The sequence below is a fragment of the Gymnodraco acuticeps genome, unplaced genomic scaffold (assembly GCF_902827175.1).
Source record: "Gymnodraco acuticeps unplaced genomic scaffold, fGymAcu1.1, whole genome shotgun sequence".
Classification (NCBI taxonomy): domain Eukaryota; kingdom Metazoa; phylum Chordata; class Actinopteri; order Perciformes; family Bathydraconidae; genus Gymnodraco; species Gymnodraco acuticeps.
The window spans coordinates 254,556-269,007 of NW_022991348.1; the positions used below are offsets into that span (position 1 = coordinate 254,556).

Below are 14,452 nucleotides of genomic sequence, written 5' to 3' on the forward strand. Positions count from 1 at the left end.
GTCCAAGATGTCCTGTTCCAACTTCAGGAGCATGATTCGATCCCTGGAGAAATTACACATGGAAGGATTGAGAAGTTTTAAAGACATATTGGGTCGTGAGAAACATTTCAAGATAGTGATATATTTGTACTTCTTAGCTAATATTGATAACAAGACCTCTAAAGGCCTGGTAACAACAGAAAGTAGCACAGTCGAATCAGATGTTTTTGATTATTCATACGAAGTTAAGGACTTTTTCCGTGAGTAAAACCACTGATCACAGCTTTGAAATGATGTGACCTCAAAACATGAACTCCTGAGTGACTCCAGATGTCAGATTTGGGTGTAAACATTGAGCGTACCTGGGGTTTCCCTTCAGCGTGTTGACCAGGAACTCATGGAGATCTATGCCAGTGGAGTCTGTGTAGTCTTGACTGGAATCTAACCAAGGAAAAACAAATCAATGATCAATGACGTAAGCTTTAAGCAAGGCAATGCATCGGAAAGATTACAACTTCCTGGTTTCATTTGTTGTCTAGGGGGTCTTTGCATAATTTTCCTGCCTTCTTTCCACTCTGTCTTATGTCAAATAATGTCAGGAAGGTCCTTTAAATTTCTCCTGTGCACAATCAAGACACTATCCCTGATACATCTGTCATTTCAGAATCTATTTATACACAGAATATATTTCATATTCACATGAATAATTAGGGAACTTGAAATGTTCCAGGCCGTTAACTCCCCAAATTAATGATGAATACTTAATCAACGGCCATTTTGAATAATAATCTCCAATTTAAATCAGCCTGTCATTCAACTATCTGTGTGAGAAACTTCACTGAGGGTGACATTGCTGGGCTCGGTGCTATTTGCCGCTTGTTATAGGTGTGACCAAAGTGATGAAAGAAGAACAAAAAAGCCCTGGCAGCATGTATCAGCAGCAGAGAGAGCGAACCATTTCAGATATGAGAAAAGTGATCCGATAATGAAATTGAAACCAGGAAAAATCCATGTTCCTGTGCACAAACAAAGGATGGGACCCATAGGTGGGAGTCAGGGGGAAATGGAGGCCGTTTCCCCCTGATGGGTGTCTGGTTTCTATAATTGGACGCTGCCTCATCAGTGGTGTTGCTCCACAGAGGGAAGCAGACACCTTTATTCGCCCGTGGGAATCCGGATAATTGCTTAACACCTTGAGCTTGTCGCAATTAACTGAATCACGCCAATTATCGGCCCATAATGAGATATCATTTAAAAACGGAGAAGTACTTTTTGACAAACTGGAGGGCGCTGGCTGTGCCGGAGGGGAAATAAAAAAAGAAATTCAGGACTGGCTCGTGACACAGTAGAATATATAATTATTAGAAAGGCTGTAATTTGTCTGGGTGGCATGCATTGTGTGATAACTATAATTAAAGCAAAGCATCTCAATAGTTTGCCTTCAGTGACACCATGCCACCAACATATTATACATTTTATCTAAGCTAGGATTTCATTTTATGTGCTCCTGCAAAGTTTTGTATATATAGATTACATTTTGGGGATAGGAAAAGCACATGCATTTCAAGCTCTGGGGTTTGGGAGTAAGCAATGTTTATAAATGAGGCCCCATGTGTTGATGATGTAAAGAAAGCGGAGGTGTTAACGGAAAGCTTTCAGCTCCTGTGACTGCAAATCTGTTCGCCAAGGTTTCCACCAAGGACATCAATATGTTAAAATATGTATGAGGTGAAAATGTGCGTTTGAAATCAAGTCTAATTGACAAAAAGCTGAAGAAAAATCTATATGAAACGAGCACTTAACGAGGGGTTTAATCGCATTTCTCACCTCTCGACAGCATTTTTCTCTGCGTTTTCTCAGGTTTGTCCACCTTATCGCAGCCGTCCTCTTTCTCAGCTTGATCCTGTGAGGCTCGATCTTCCTTTTCAAGGGGCTGCAGGAGAAATTCATCCTGAAAAAAAGAAATACAGATTAAAAAACTGATTGATTCAGAGGTGAGTGTGTGAAGCAGATCTTGCTGATGTCTTATTAAACGCTGGATTGCGTGTGTGCAGTAATGTCAGCGTTTTACAAGAGCTTAAAATACTTAATGTGACCCGAGTGTGTTCTGATCGAAGACCAGACGTAGGACATCATTTAAAAAAGGAGGTTTTAAGTAGGAGGCATTTACAAATCTCTACGATGTAGCCTGAGGTTAATTAGAGAATAGCAAAGGAGGTCCCCGTAAGACATCTAATAAACTCTCCTTGCTGGTACTAATGCGCTGGTGTCGATACATTCCTTATGATAATGGCACTAAATCCATCAGATTAGCTTGTTTTAATTAAACCACATGAATTTGAACCCAGAGTTAAACCCAGAGTTAAACCAACGCAGCGCATTTTATTCTTTAAAATTGGAGAGAAAAAGGAGTAAGCTGTAATCTGCCTCTAACTGTAACAATTCCTAAAATTGACCGTACTGAATAGAAGATGTTTTGCGAGATCTATTAAAAACTGCCTTGATTCACCCCAGTCGTGCTCCTTCTTACCACACACACACACACTTGCAGCCACACACTTACAGCCACACACACAGCCACACACTTACAGCCACACAGCCACACACTTACAGCCACACACACACAGCCACACACACACACTTGCAGCCACACACGCAGCCACACACTTACAGCCACACTTACAGCCACACACACAGCCACACACTTACAGCCACACACACACAGCCACACACACAGCCACACACACAGCCACACTTACAGCCACACTTACAGCCACACACACAGCCACACAGCCACACACTTACAGCCACACACTTACAGCCACACACTTACAGCCACACACTTACAGCCACACACTTACAGCCACACACTTACAGCCACACAGCCACACACTTACAGCCACACACTTACAGCCACACACACACAGCCACACACACAGCCACACACACACAGCCATACACACACAGCCACACACACACACACACGAATATCTGATTTGCTTTTCAGGCAATTCTACAAAAGCCTGAAAGGAAAGCTGAAAAGAGGAGAGGGTTTGCCAGCGCACTGTAAGTGGATTAAACGCAACTCTGAGGAAGCTAACCTCAGTGTGTGTGTGTGTGTGTGTGTGTGTGTGTGTGTGTGTGTGTGTGTGTGTGTGTGTGTGTGAGAAATGGATGAATGAAGGAGGGGTGACCTAGTGGCGGGAGAGAGGCTCATAACCAAAAAAGGTCACGAGTTTGATCCTTGTAACAGCTGCGAGGCAAGATAATGAGGCGCAGCGTTTGCTGAATATATGTGAAAATGTAATATGCTAATGAGCAACGTGACTGACTAATTGCCTGAGCGAGACCGGGAGAAAGCGAAAATGAGTCTTGGATGGCGCGTCGTGGAAGTGACAGGGAGTGTGTGTGTGTTCGTGATGTTTGCTCCTTAAAGCCACCGCCGGCGTCATGCAAGCCGCCCGGTTGATGTGCAGCTGTTGCAAGCCGCCTCATTTGTTTCCTGACATCCATTTACCTCGAGATAAAGGAACAGCAGCGGGGAAATGACGGTCCCCTGAATATGTAATGAACGTGCTGTCAGTCTAAAACAAAAAGTGCATCGTGTATTCAGAAGCCCTCGACTATCGGCCATTGATTGGAATTGACAGCCACAAGGCGTACAATGCGTGTCGCTTTTTCAGGAGGCAGTGATGGTTTGGACAGCCCATAAATCCATACAGTTCTTTGTCATCTCCCATAATCTTACATTAGAGACAATAACGTAAAGGGGGCATGCTTTAGATTTGATAATCAAGAGGTCTGAATGGGAAGCGTTGATCCTGCAGCTGAACGTGTACTCCACTTATGTTTCCTCTCTGCTTTTATTGCTTTACCTCTCGCCCCTCCAGGTTCCAGTAGTGGGGGAAATATCAGGAGTATTCAATTAGAGCGCTCCACAGCTCTCTGTAGCTGACGTGTGGAAATTGTAATTTCCCCGACATGATTGATGGCAGTAATACAGGACGTCGTGTGAGTGCAGACGATGCGAGACTGTTGTGGGAATAACACCGCCCTCTGGATATGGAGCTCGCTGCTGACTGGCTGAAAACTAACTCACCTGTGTGCGAGCTGTGCAGAGTGGCATGTAATGGAGAAAAGTTCGATCAAAAGGGAGGGGAGGTTTCGCCCTGAGATACGCCGTAAAAAAGAATAGATGATTTAGCGAATTGGCTCGCTGTTGTTCTCTACTTTCCCTTTGATGATGTGATGTTTTCATCAAGCGGCCACAGGCAGGTGTTTAATCAAAGCTGTCGGACGAAGCGGTCTACCTGCACCTCAGCGTATGCATGTGGGCTTGTAGATGAATGAATGGGGCTGATTGAGGGGATGACTGGGATGAACTTTACTCCATATGAACAGAATTTGGTTCGTTTAAATGCATGCTCTCCATTGCTGGATGTTACCACCCATAAACTAGCTGCAGGATAGCATCAACAAGCGACTGTTAGCATAGCAAGTCATGGCTAGAGTAGCTAAACACTGCTCTGCCGTTTCAGTGTCGATTCATACGAATACCAGCAGAATATTTCACCACGGAACAAAGAAAATCTGCATCCCTTATGTGAAAACACTCAGAGGTTGTTACCTGAGGTTCTGCTGAAGGCTCAGGGCTAGGGCAAGGAAAGGACTCTTCACACACTGCCAGGCTCCGCACCAGCTTTAGCCTGGTGTTGGACTAAGGGGGAGGGGGTTTGCAGGTAGGTGGGCACAGTTAAAAAACCATGCACACACACACACAGATCTGCATCAATATCATCACAGTGACAAGCCAGAGAAAACAGAAACAGCCAGCGAGCACAAATACTGCAAGCAAATTCTATATTTCACATTTTAGCTGACAAATCTTTTCCCCGAGTGATGACTGTAGACCACATTCTCTCAGATAAGTGGATCAAAACAGCCGTAAATAAGGAAATAGAGTAAGCATTTTCACATAATGTGTTTTTTATCCCAACAGCGATGCAGCAAGCACAATGTCCATTTCAAACGGTTTGTATTTCCAGGCATAATTCACACAATAGCCTGCACTCTCATTCATGTAATGGCATCTCAACACTGATCTCATTTTAAAATGCTGGAGCAATGTGTCCATGACAACTGGCTTTACAGGAAACACGGGTACAACTTCCAGCTTCTTCCAGGCGCAATCCAAGTGCACATTACACAGGGCGGAGCATCCGTTTTACAACATGCAGGTGGAGCGTACCGTACCTTAGAGCATTTCACAGGCTGTCCAGGTAAGGGAGGGGTGTCGGGGAGAAAAGGGCACAGGAAGAGAAATCAAACACACCACAGAAGCTTGGTGGAGGATTGTTACTTTAAGGAAGTGGAGAGGTTTGAATTAAATATGACTGGCCTACATATTGTGCATACGAAGCTCTACAAAACAATTCATAGCAAGACCGCAAAAAAAGATCCTTTAATGCCGTAGTTTTTTTAACATTTGTCTGTGAATTGAAACAAAAATTAAAACGACGATGATCTGTGGTTAGAACATTGCAAATTCCCTGCACAGCATGACATATCAGGACTGAATTAATTGTGCAGAGCATATGCTACCAAAGTGGCTGCATTGTGAGGCCCCTTTCTCTCTCTCTCACACACACACACACACACGAGAAAACAAAAGCCAGACATGTGGCCGCAACGATTCGGGTCAGTTTTTATGTGTTTGCTCGCAGCTCCATTTAACTGTCATGTGAATCAGACCTAGGCGCTAGAGGTGAGACGCAGAGAGAGAGAGACTGACTGGCCAACAGTGTGTGAGACAGCTTCACGCACCGGTGAGTGTGTGTTTGTACGAATAAACAGAAGGTCTCTCAGTAGCAGGCATAGAGGAGTGGAGGAAGAGGGACGGGGGGGGGGGGGTTAGACCTGGCAGGAGCCATTTCAGGCAAGATTGTAACAGAGCCCAGCTTCCTAATCCCAACACACACACACACACTCCCACACACTGCTGTCCTTCCCACCTGTCCTCTAAAATCAAAAGGACAACCACTCCCCTCCCTCATTGAGCCGAGGGCCAAATATCACCTATGGAAAATTGAAATGGACCGCCGTTCGCTGCCTGTGACCCTTTCTCTATATCAGGTAATGTGGATGTGGAGAAAGGGGGAGGAAGGGAGCGATTTGGGACCGTGCGCCGCACCGCTTCACCGGCTAATTGAGCGGCGAGGGGCCGGTGGGGACCGAACAATGCCGGCAGGGGATAAAGGAGTGGGAAAAAGGGCTGAAGTCAGCAGAAGTAGGGCGGCCACCTGTCCTGCTCAGAGGACGACGGAGAGCTGGAGGCAGATGGCGGCAATGTCACACGTTTCTCCCCCTCCCTTTTTTCTCTGTAGGAATGCTTTTCCACCTCCCCCGTCTTCTTACCCCAAGTATACTCTATTTTCCCTCCACGATGAACAGGCGTTTAACCGGCGCCCTTACACAGAATGACAAAATTAGCTTTGGAAAATGACAAGCGGAAAGGTCAGCCGCTTCAGCAGATCCTAAGCGAGTAATTATGTCAGGGTGAGTTTTAGGGAGAAAGAGGAAGGATACGGCGACTTTTGGAGAGGTCAAAGAAAAAACATTAGAGGAAGCAAAGTCAACTCAAGGTGAGCTGTTAAAGGAGAGGGTAAAAAGAGCAGCTGGCTTGGAGAAAAGTCAAAAGATTCAACCGTTTCAAATGTATCCTTGTTCAAATGTTAGGAAAAGAACCCTCAACCATCCCTCCCCCCTTCGTCTCCCCCCTGCAGCTTCACACATGCTGGTGTCATTCTGTTCCTCAGGGTAACGTAGACACAGGAAGTTGCTAGATAAGCCAGGATTTGAGCTCCAGATTATCTGCCTGCCTGCCTCCCACCACACGGCCAGATTGGCCTGAATCCTATTTTAGAGCCGCTGCCAAAAGATACAATCATTTCCTTTCCTGACCAGAGATCATATTCCTAATTTTGAGCACAAACTACAACACCAGTTTCACTTTAAAGCCAATTTACAAGTGCATACTCTGCGCACAAAATGGAGACCTTATTAATTAGCAGTTTATTAGAAAGTGATCCTCAATCCCCAGTAGATCCCATGCTTTAGTGTCTCCTACGGAGGATACAAGAGCTTCACTGGCTCCCTCTGTGCTGTGGCAAGCCCCGCATTATTATTTCGGTGCACACGACACTTTTCAGAAATAGTTTTTCTTGCCGAAGCAGCCGGGAAAATCATCTTGAATGCCGCAGGTGACAGGAGATCCCCAGGGCAGCTGGTGTTTGACGTTGACTGCCAACTGAATTTTCATGGAAATGAGCGAGGAAGAAAAGTGATTCTCGCCGGCTACGGACGCCTCTAACCTCTCTGATTTTACCACTATGTGACGGGTTGAGAAAGGGATGAATGTCCGAGTTTATAGGTCACCTATTATGCAAAATCCACTTTTTCATGTCTTTTCTACATAAGCATGTGTAACGAGATTCTGAAAGTTTCTCTCTCTTTTTGTCCTGATCCATTTCTATAAAAACCTGTCTGAAAATGAGTTGATCAGATTTTGGCCACTTTATGATGTCATAACGATTTTTTGGCTTGTTAGCCAATCAGCAATCAAGGTAACCCCCCCCCCACCTTAACACCTGAATCTCCTCCTAGAGCACCAATAGGCGCATTCACACCGCAGTACTTTTCCCACAAAGGTTCATGAGAACTCTTTAGTTTAGATCGCGTTCACACCGGAATAAGTCCCTGGGGGTGGATTAGGCAAATGAAGCCGCTGACGTCACTTCTTCTTCTTCTGCTTTGGGTTTACTGGCAGGCCGCAAACCACTTCACGGCGTATACTGCCACCCGAAGTCCACGGCCGGAAGTCCCCGGAGTTGGGGACTGGCTTCAGTAGAAGCTGCTGGGACTCCCAGCAGCTTCTACTGAAGCCTTCCGAGTAAATCGCCAGAACGCCGACACCTCCTCATCTCCACCGCTCCCATGTTTTATTTTGTGTTGCCATAAATTAGTCTCTCTGCGTTTCTGCGCTGGGCTAATGCTAATCATGCTAATGCGAGGATAATAAAATGGCGGCTTCACAAAACTTTTTGGGAGTTTTACGGGGCGTGGTTTGCAATCCGCCCAGCCAATCAGACATAGGAACCTTTTTCTCCCACGAAAGTCCCTGCTCTCTAGCAGGGACGGAAAAGGGGGTAAAAAGGTTCTCATGAACTCATTTTAGTTCCGGCTCTTTTTGGTGTGAACGCGACATTTCAGAACTATATCGGAACTAAAGTGGGAAAAGTACTGCGGTGTGAACGAGCCAATGGTGTTCTTTCTAACCAAATGTCTCTCAGAGGGGCGTGGGGAGGGGCTCCTTATTTTCATCTAAAGTAACAGACAGAGAATCAGCACTTTGGAAACAGGGCTGCAACAGAGGGGGTTTTGGGTAATGCTGCAATGATCTGTTTGGTGTTTCAGCCAATCAGAGACAGGCTCTGTATATATCTGAGACCTGCGATATATTGATGAAAAACAGTCTAATAGGTGACCTTTAAATCACATATATTCAGTACTGATCAGTGAGAGAGAGAGAGGGGTGTAACGGAGGGTTTCTTTACCTGGGCGTCCCTCGTATTGTTGCTGCCTGGTTCCTCTCTGCTGCTCTGGCTCGGGTCCGCCACCTCGGAGTTGCCGTCGTTTTCTTTTGGAGCCGGCATTTCTTCGGCCGCCTCGGAAACCTTCATCGTTTCAGTGTCAACTGTGTCGGACATTCTCATTGCAAAGTCTTACTGGGAGATGCTGGCGAATACAGAGAACCTGAAAGAGATGGAAATGTCCGTGAGGGCTGTTTTTTTTTTGGCTAAAAGTAAGAATGAGACGCTGCAGAGGTCATCTTTTATTAAAAAGGCATGGAATAACAGGAACATATAAATAAAATACACCACAAAGTTCAAGTAGTTCATGTATTTATTCGATGGATGTACTCAGGCAGCTCTTCAAAATGTGTTATTGGAGTGAAATCACACATTTGAACTCAGATTATTTTCTTTAAATGCACCATTTCTACCTTAAATACTCACATATAGCTGTTGATCTCCTTATACTATATATATAAAAAGCATATGGGGAAGTGATTGTAGTTATACCAAAAAAGTAACACACTTTTTTACTTGTCAAGCAGTTTTATTATTTCAGAAAACAACACAAGGCAACACCTAAATCATTTTGTAAATTCAGAACTTTCAAAAGACATGAAGTAGAGGTCAATGCTTTCTGAGAATAAACACTAAAGGGTAAAAGCACTGAAGAATCTGGTCTGATAGCGTTGCAGGCCTGCAGTATTGTCCCCCCTCCTTCAAACTCAAGGCCCGGGGGCCACATCCGGCCCGCGACTTCATTTTATGTGGCCCCGCAAGAGCTTGCAAAGAATGTAATACGTTTATTATATGATTAAATGCCGCTTTACAGAATTAGGTTGCCCATAAACTACATGTCCCACAATGCATCTCGTTTTGTGACATGCGCACTGAAGAGACTTGCAATTATTTGCTTTCAGACGTAGTTAATTACTAAGTCATTATCCTATCCGATAATAATCCAATTCAGAGGCAATAATGTAATATAACACATTATTTTATATATTTATATATATGTATATTTATATAGTTACAACCGGCCCTTTGAGTGCAACCATAATGCTGATGTGGCCCGCGATGAAATAGAGTTTGACCCCCCTGCTCTACTGTGTAATAGAGACAGTTCATCATCACTTTGAAATATGAACTCGTGCAAAAAAGGACGCCGTGCATTAATCGATAAAAGCAATAACACAAGCCTACGTTATTAAAAAATAATCTGAATTTCAATACAGAGAGTACAAATGAGGTGTGAGCAATTACAAATAAACTAGGTATCCATAAACAAATAAATAAAACGCACCTGTTCACACTGCGTCATCTCCACGGTGCGGTCCGCTTCGTTGTTTGAGCAGATTTTAGTAATGACTGTTTACTTGTGGGTTTATTTAGAAAGCAGCTGTAATCATAACAGTGATTTGCCATGTAGAGTTGTTGCAGAAACACACATGTAAATAATGCCATAACTGACGGATCTGTGTATAAATGGTTTCCAGATGTTATTCATGTCGTTACTTACACCTGTGTTTCACATCTCAAACTCCATGTTTCGCTGTGAGGAAGAGGCTGCTCTGCATTCATCAATCTTTCCTTTCTGTCTCCTCTGCAGCTGCTCAGACTCACACAATGGACGTGATTGGAGAAGACACAGCAGGAGGACACTTTGGTCCTGAGAGATCCAACAGCTTCACATTACAGCGTCTGTCTCCACTCGGCACCGAAAAACAATAAACCTTTGACACCCTTGTTTGGAAGTGTTTGAAGGACACATGGAGGGTCAAGTATCCATCGCGTGAGACTCAACCAACCTTTGTTTGGAGCCACCAATTGGTACAAAATATGTAAAGATATATGGGGCTTCTAAAGGGGCATAAAAACACTCTTATAACAGATAAAAGGTCTTATTTAATATTAAAGAACGTTATGAGTGTTAAAAAATAGATTTACGATCAGTAAAAACGTTGAATATTCTTGATAATTTCAAACTATAACAAGGTAAATCATCGTTTATATTCGATAAGCACAGCAAAGACGATGTTTTTAAATTGAGTGTTTGTCTGCAATCACCACTAGGCAGTACAGAAAAATTATAAAAATCTAATCAAGACATATAGTAGTGAAAATGCAGATTACACTACACATTAGACCCATATGTAGTTTGATTTTAATGACTTATTCAAACCTTCTGCACAGAACATGAAGATTTTCCGGTGGGTACGATCTTAAATTGTTAAAAATACAATTTCTAAATAAAAGATCTGCTTATCTTGGAGCATTAGCTGCTTTGCACCTATGGTCCTTTGCATGGAACAACTGTGTAATGCCACGACCTCCCTATGTGGAAGTCATAGTGTGAGTTCATCCTGCTGATACGCCCTAATTACGCAGTCCGACCCCATGCAGGGAAACACACACACACACATATGCACGAGAAGGGAGGGCAGACATCTGGTACATGAGAGCTATGATTAATAGGTTAATTAGAAACGGGCGCATCAAATTCACTTTGCACATCAAAACTGGATTCACACACAACAGCAGCTACTCTGCGCTCGAGTGTGTGTCCTTGCCAATCAGCGGGGCCTCAACCTATTTGCCCGCTAGTGATCAGAGCCATATCTGATCGCAGAGAGCCGGCTGAGATTGTTTATCTCCGTCCCAAAAGAGCCGAGACAGCGAGGGTGAGTCGCTCCATGTCAGAGTAATTGACTTCTAGTGAGGTCCCCTCTGCTCTCCTGAGCTTATCTGCCCGGCAAATGTAGCGCTAACCCAATGCTACGCGAGGCTAGGAGGTTAGCTCGAACGTAGCGGGGCACTGGAGAGTCAGATGTTGAATTTCAACGACCCGTCAAAAAGGTTTCACAAAAGCGGCGGCGGCTGCTTTACATTATTTTTACATTCTGCAGGAAAACAGCTTAATTCTCCAGAGTGCCGCGCCTTTGAATATTTAGTGTCTGCCTCTGACATTTTGATGAGTGAAGTCTCTTGAGTCGCTCTGTTGAAGATTTGCAATATTGGACAGATATTTTTCAAGAGCCGGGCTGGTGATGGATAGCTATTTTGCCTCTCGTCGAATCACTCATTCTTCCAAACACATTTGTATCATGGGACTGGAGTGTTGGACTGCATTTGGCTCCAGACTTTGATGCATTTGAGTTTTCCCCGTCTCATCTCTCATGGCGGAGGTAATTGCACCGTGTGCCTCTTTAGAATCCCTGATGTTTTCCCTGCATAGGTAATACAGATCCTCATTTGATCCTTAGGAATTTAGGGACGAGCAAATTGGTCTCTTATGAGCGAAGACGGAAAGGGAACATCACTTTATTTTCCTGATAAATAATCACTTCATATTGTAATGTAATATTATGGATTATTCACTCAATGTAATGATAGGTTTTTGCTTTTAAGGGAAATGCCTAACAAATCAAATGCATTGCAGAATACCTGAATATATTTATTTTTCTTTCTCCAGTTATTACTTAAAGATATATTTGATCACAGGTGAATTTATTACCTACATTTGTTGAGTTTAAAATGGTTAATCCATTCAGACTTTCAAAGTGCATTTATTAGGGAAAGCACCAGCTATCATTGTGTTTTTAAAAAGTAAAAAAATCTAGTCTAAGGCTAATTGGAGCAGACTCAAATATCGCCAAGACAAATGTTCTAAAAATATTAGGTTTATTCAAAATTGGTTGCATTACTGCAAAACTGTCCTGCAAAGGTACTTTTGAGGAATGAGATCAGGGCATTTAATGTCAGGATAAAAGGACATTTTGCATAATGTTTATTCTTAATGCTTCAATGGAAGTGATAACTGGCGAGTTCATTTATGAAAATATAATGTAAGGCTTTATATTTTTGAGTTGACATTTGAAATACACATCACATATTTGGTAGAAGGACCCTCATGTCTTTATCCTTAGGATGTGAATTTGGGAAATGTCTATTTGTGTGCACTTATATATAGAAAGTAATGGGATAGTGTTCCTATATCTTACTCTGAGCAATGCAGAGGTTGATGGTGTTGTTGAACAAGTGTGTACTAATTACGTCATCTGGTTACACCCTGTTCTCCTGCAGTGGTTTAATCGCACCCCAGTGGAGAATTAGCTCTAGAAGCTGTGTAATTAAACCAACCAACATCTCATATCCGTAAAGAAATGCACATTTAGCTGATGTCTGCTTGTAAACTTGACTTTTATGACTTTAAATCCCTTAATAACATGCATCACATTCCCTGACTGACTGTGTATTTGAACAGATTTAAGGAGGATACGTACTTGTTGTGTAGATGCTTGTATGTGTAATTAAACCAACCAACGTCTTCTATTCGTAAAAAACATGCACATTTGTGTGGAATTTTGTTTGCCCTGGTGTTAAGCAGTATTTACATTGTTACTCTACCAGTTTTTCTATAAAGTGAAGATTTGCTTACCTACTTTTGATACATGCTCTGATAGAATAACATGCACATTTCACTGATGTCTCTCAGAATTTGCACTGAGTTTGGTTGTAAACTTGACTTTTATGACTTTAAATCCCTTAAAAATATGCATCACATTCCCTGACTAAGTATTTATTTGACATAAAGATACGTACTTGTTGCGTAGATGCTTGTGGCGAAGGAGGACGAGGCCGGTGAAGTCGATGAGGCTGAGCCTACCGATGCCATCCAGACTTCTTTGCCCATTTCTGCTTCAGCTGCTCTGAACAGCAACCGGGGCCTCCGACACCCTCATGACCCCTGCTGACCTGCAACAAGAGAGGCATAGGGGTTAGGGGTGAAAGGTCAGCGCACATGGACTGACAGTAGTCGAGATGTCAGCAACTCTGGAAAGTATTTGTGCATCGGAGCAAAACAAAAAAGTGTGTATTTCTGGGCCTGTGCGTGCCAATGCTCCATAAATAATAGATGAGCAAAGAGATGGGAGTGCGGCGGAGGCAACAGGAGAAGGCACCCCTGCCTACCTCCTAAAAAAAAACAAGCATTAGGAATTCAGAGAGCAGCGGGGGAAGAGAGCAAATCTCAGCCCGAAAATCCTCTGCCATTTAGTCGCACATACATTTTCAAACCGTGTAGCGTACAAAGTCTTCTTCTTCTCAGCCAATGCCTTTCTGGATGAATTCAGGGTGACACTGGGCAGACATCTGAATACGCCAATCACAACAAAGCTCCATAATATTCAAAACATTTAAAAATGTGTGTGTTCCAGCTTTCTCTTTAAATGTGTGTTTTATTGTTTATCACTTTTCTGATAAATGGCTGCTTTAATCAGACATGTTAGTCCTCTACATGTGTGACTTTGTTTGAAGACTTCATTGGATGTAGTTGCCAAATATCAGATTGGACCTGCAGAATAATTTAGTCAATTCATCATTTAGTTGATCAAATGTTCCTAATCTCCCAAGGTGACATCTTTAAATGTCCAAAACCCAACGATAAGCAGTTTAAAATTCCATTAATGTTGGCAATGACTCCATTAATCAATTAAGCAGTTATTTGTTGCAGCTCTACACTACATTATGACGCTTTGTATTCCCTTAACTCAACATCAATTAGTTTTCTATCTGTGTTTTCCTTTTATATATGCACCACGACATCAAGTCAAATTCCTCATAAGTGTCAACCTACCTGGTGATAAACCTGATATATAACGGCACCTTCTTCTAGCCTCTCATTGTCCCCCTCCCTCCTCCTCAGTGAGCGGGCGAGGTGCCACGCTGACTCTGGCACCCCGCGGTGCCAAGGCCCGGCTGCTGCTCCCAACATGGCCGCGCTGAGACCCCCATGCCAGCCAAAAAGGTCAAGTGGAAACCCGGCTCACTTTATAATCTTCCTC

General features: G+C 43.4%; 1 protein-coding gene across 1 annotated transcript in view; it reads right to left on the bottom strand.

The window, feature by feature from the left end:
* LOC117562714 (R3H domain-containing protein 1-like) overlaps positions 1–14,452 on the bottom strand; it is a 40,286-nt gene that overhangs the window by 22,197 nt on the left and 3,637 nt on the right. The window contains 7 exon segments of the mRNA XM_034240597.1: positions 1–43; positions 342–420; positions 1,807–1,930; positions 4,607–4,696; positions 5,233–5,250; positions 8,592–8,790; positions 13,212–13,364. The exon segment at positions 1–43 is cut by the window's left edge and continues 17 nt beyond it. Coding sequence (XP_034096488.1) covers positions 1–43; positions 342–420; positions 1,807–1,930; positions 4,607–4,696; positions 5,233–5,250; positions 8,592–8,750 — 513 coding nt within the window. The 5' untranslated portion in view covers positions 8,751–8,790; positions 13,212–13,364.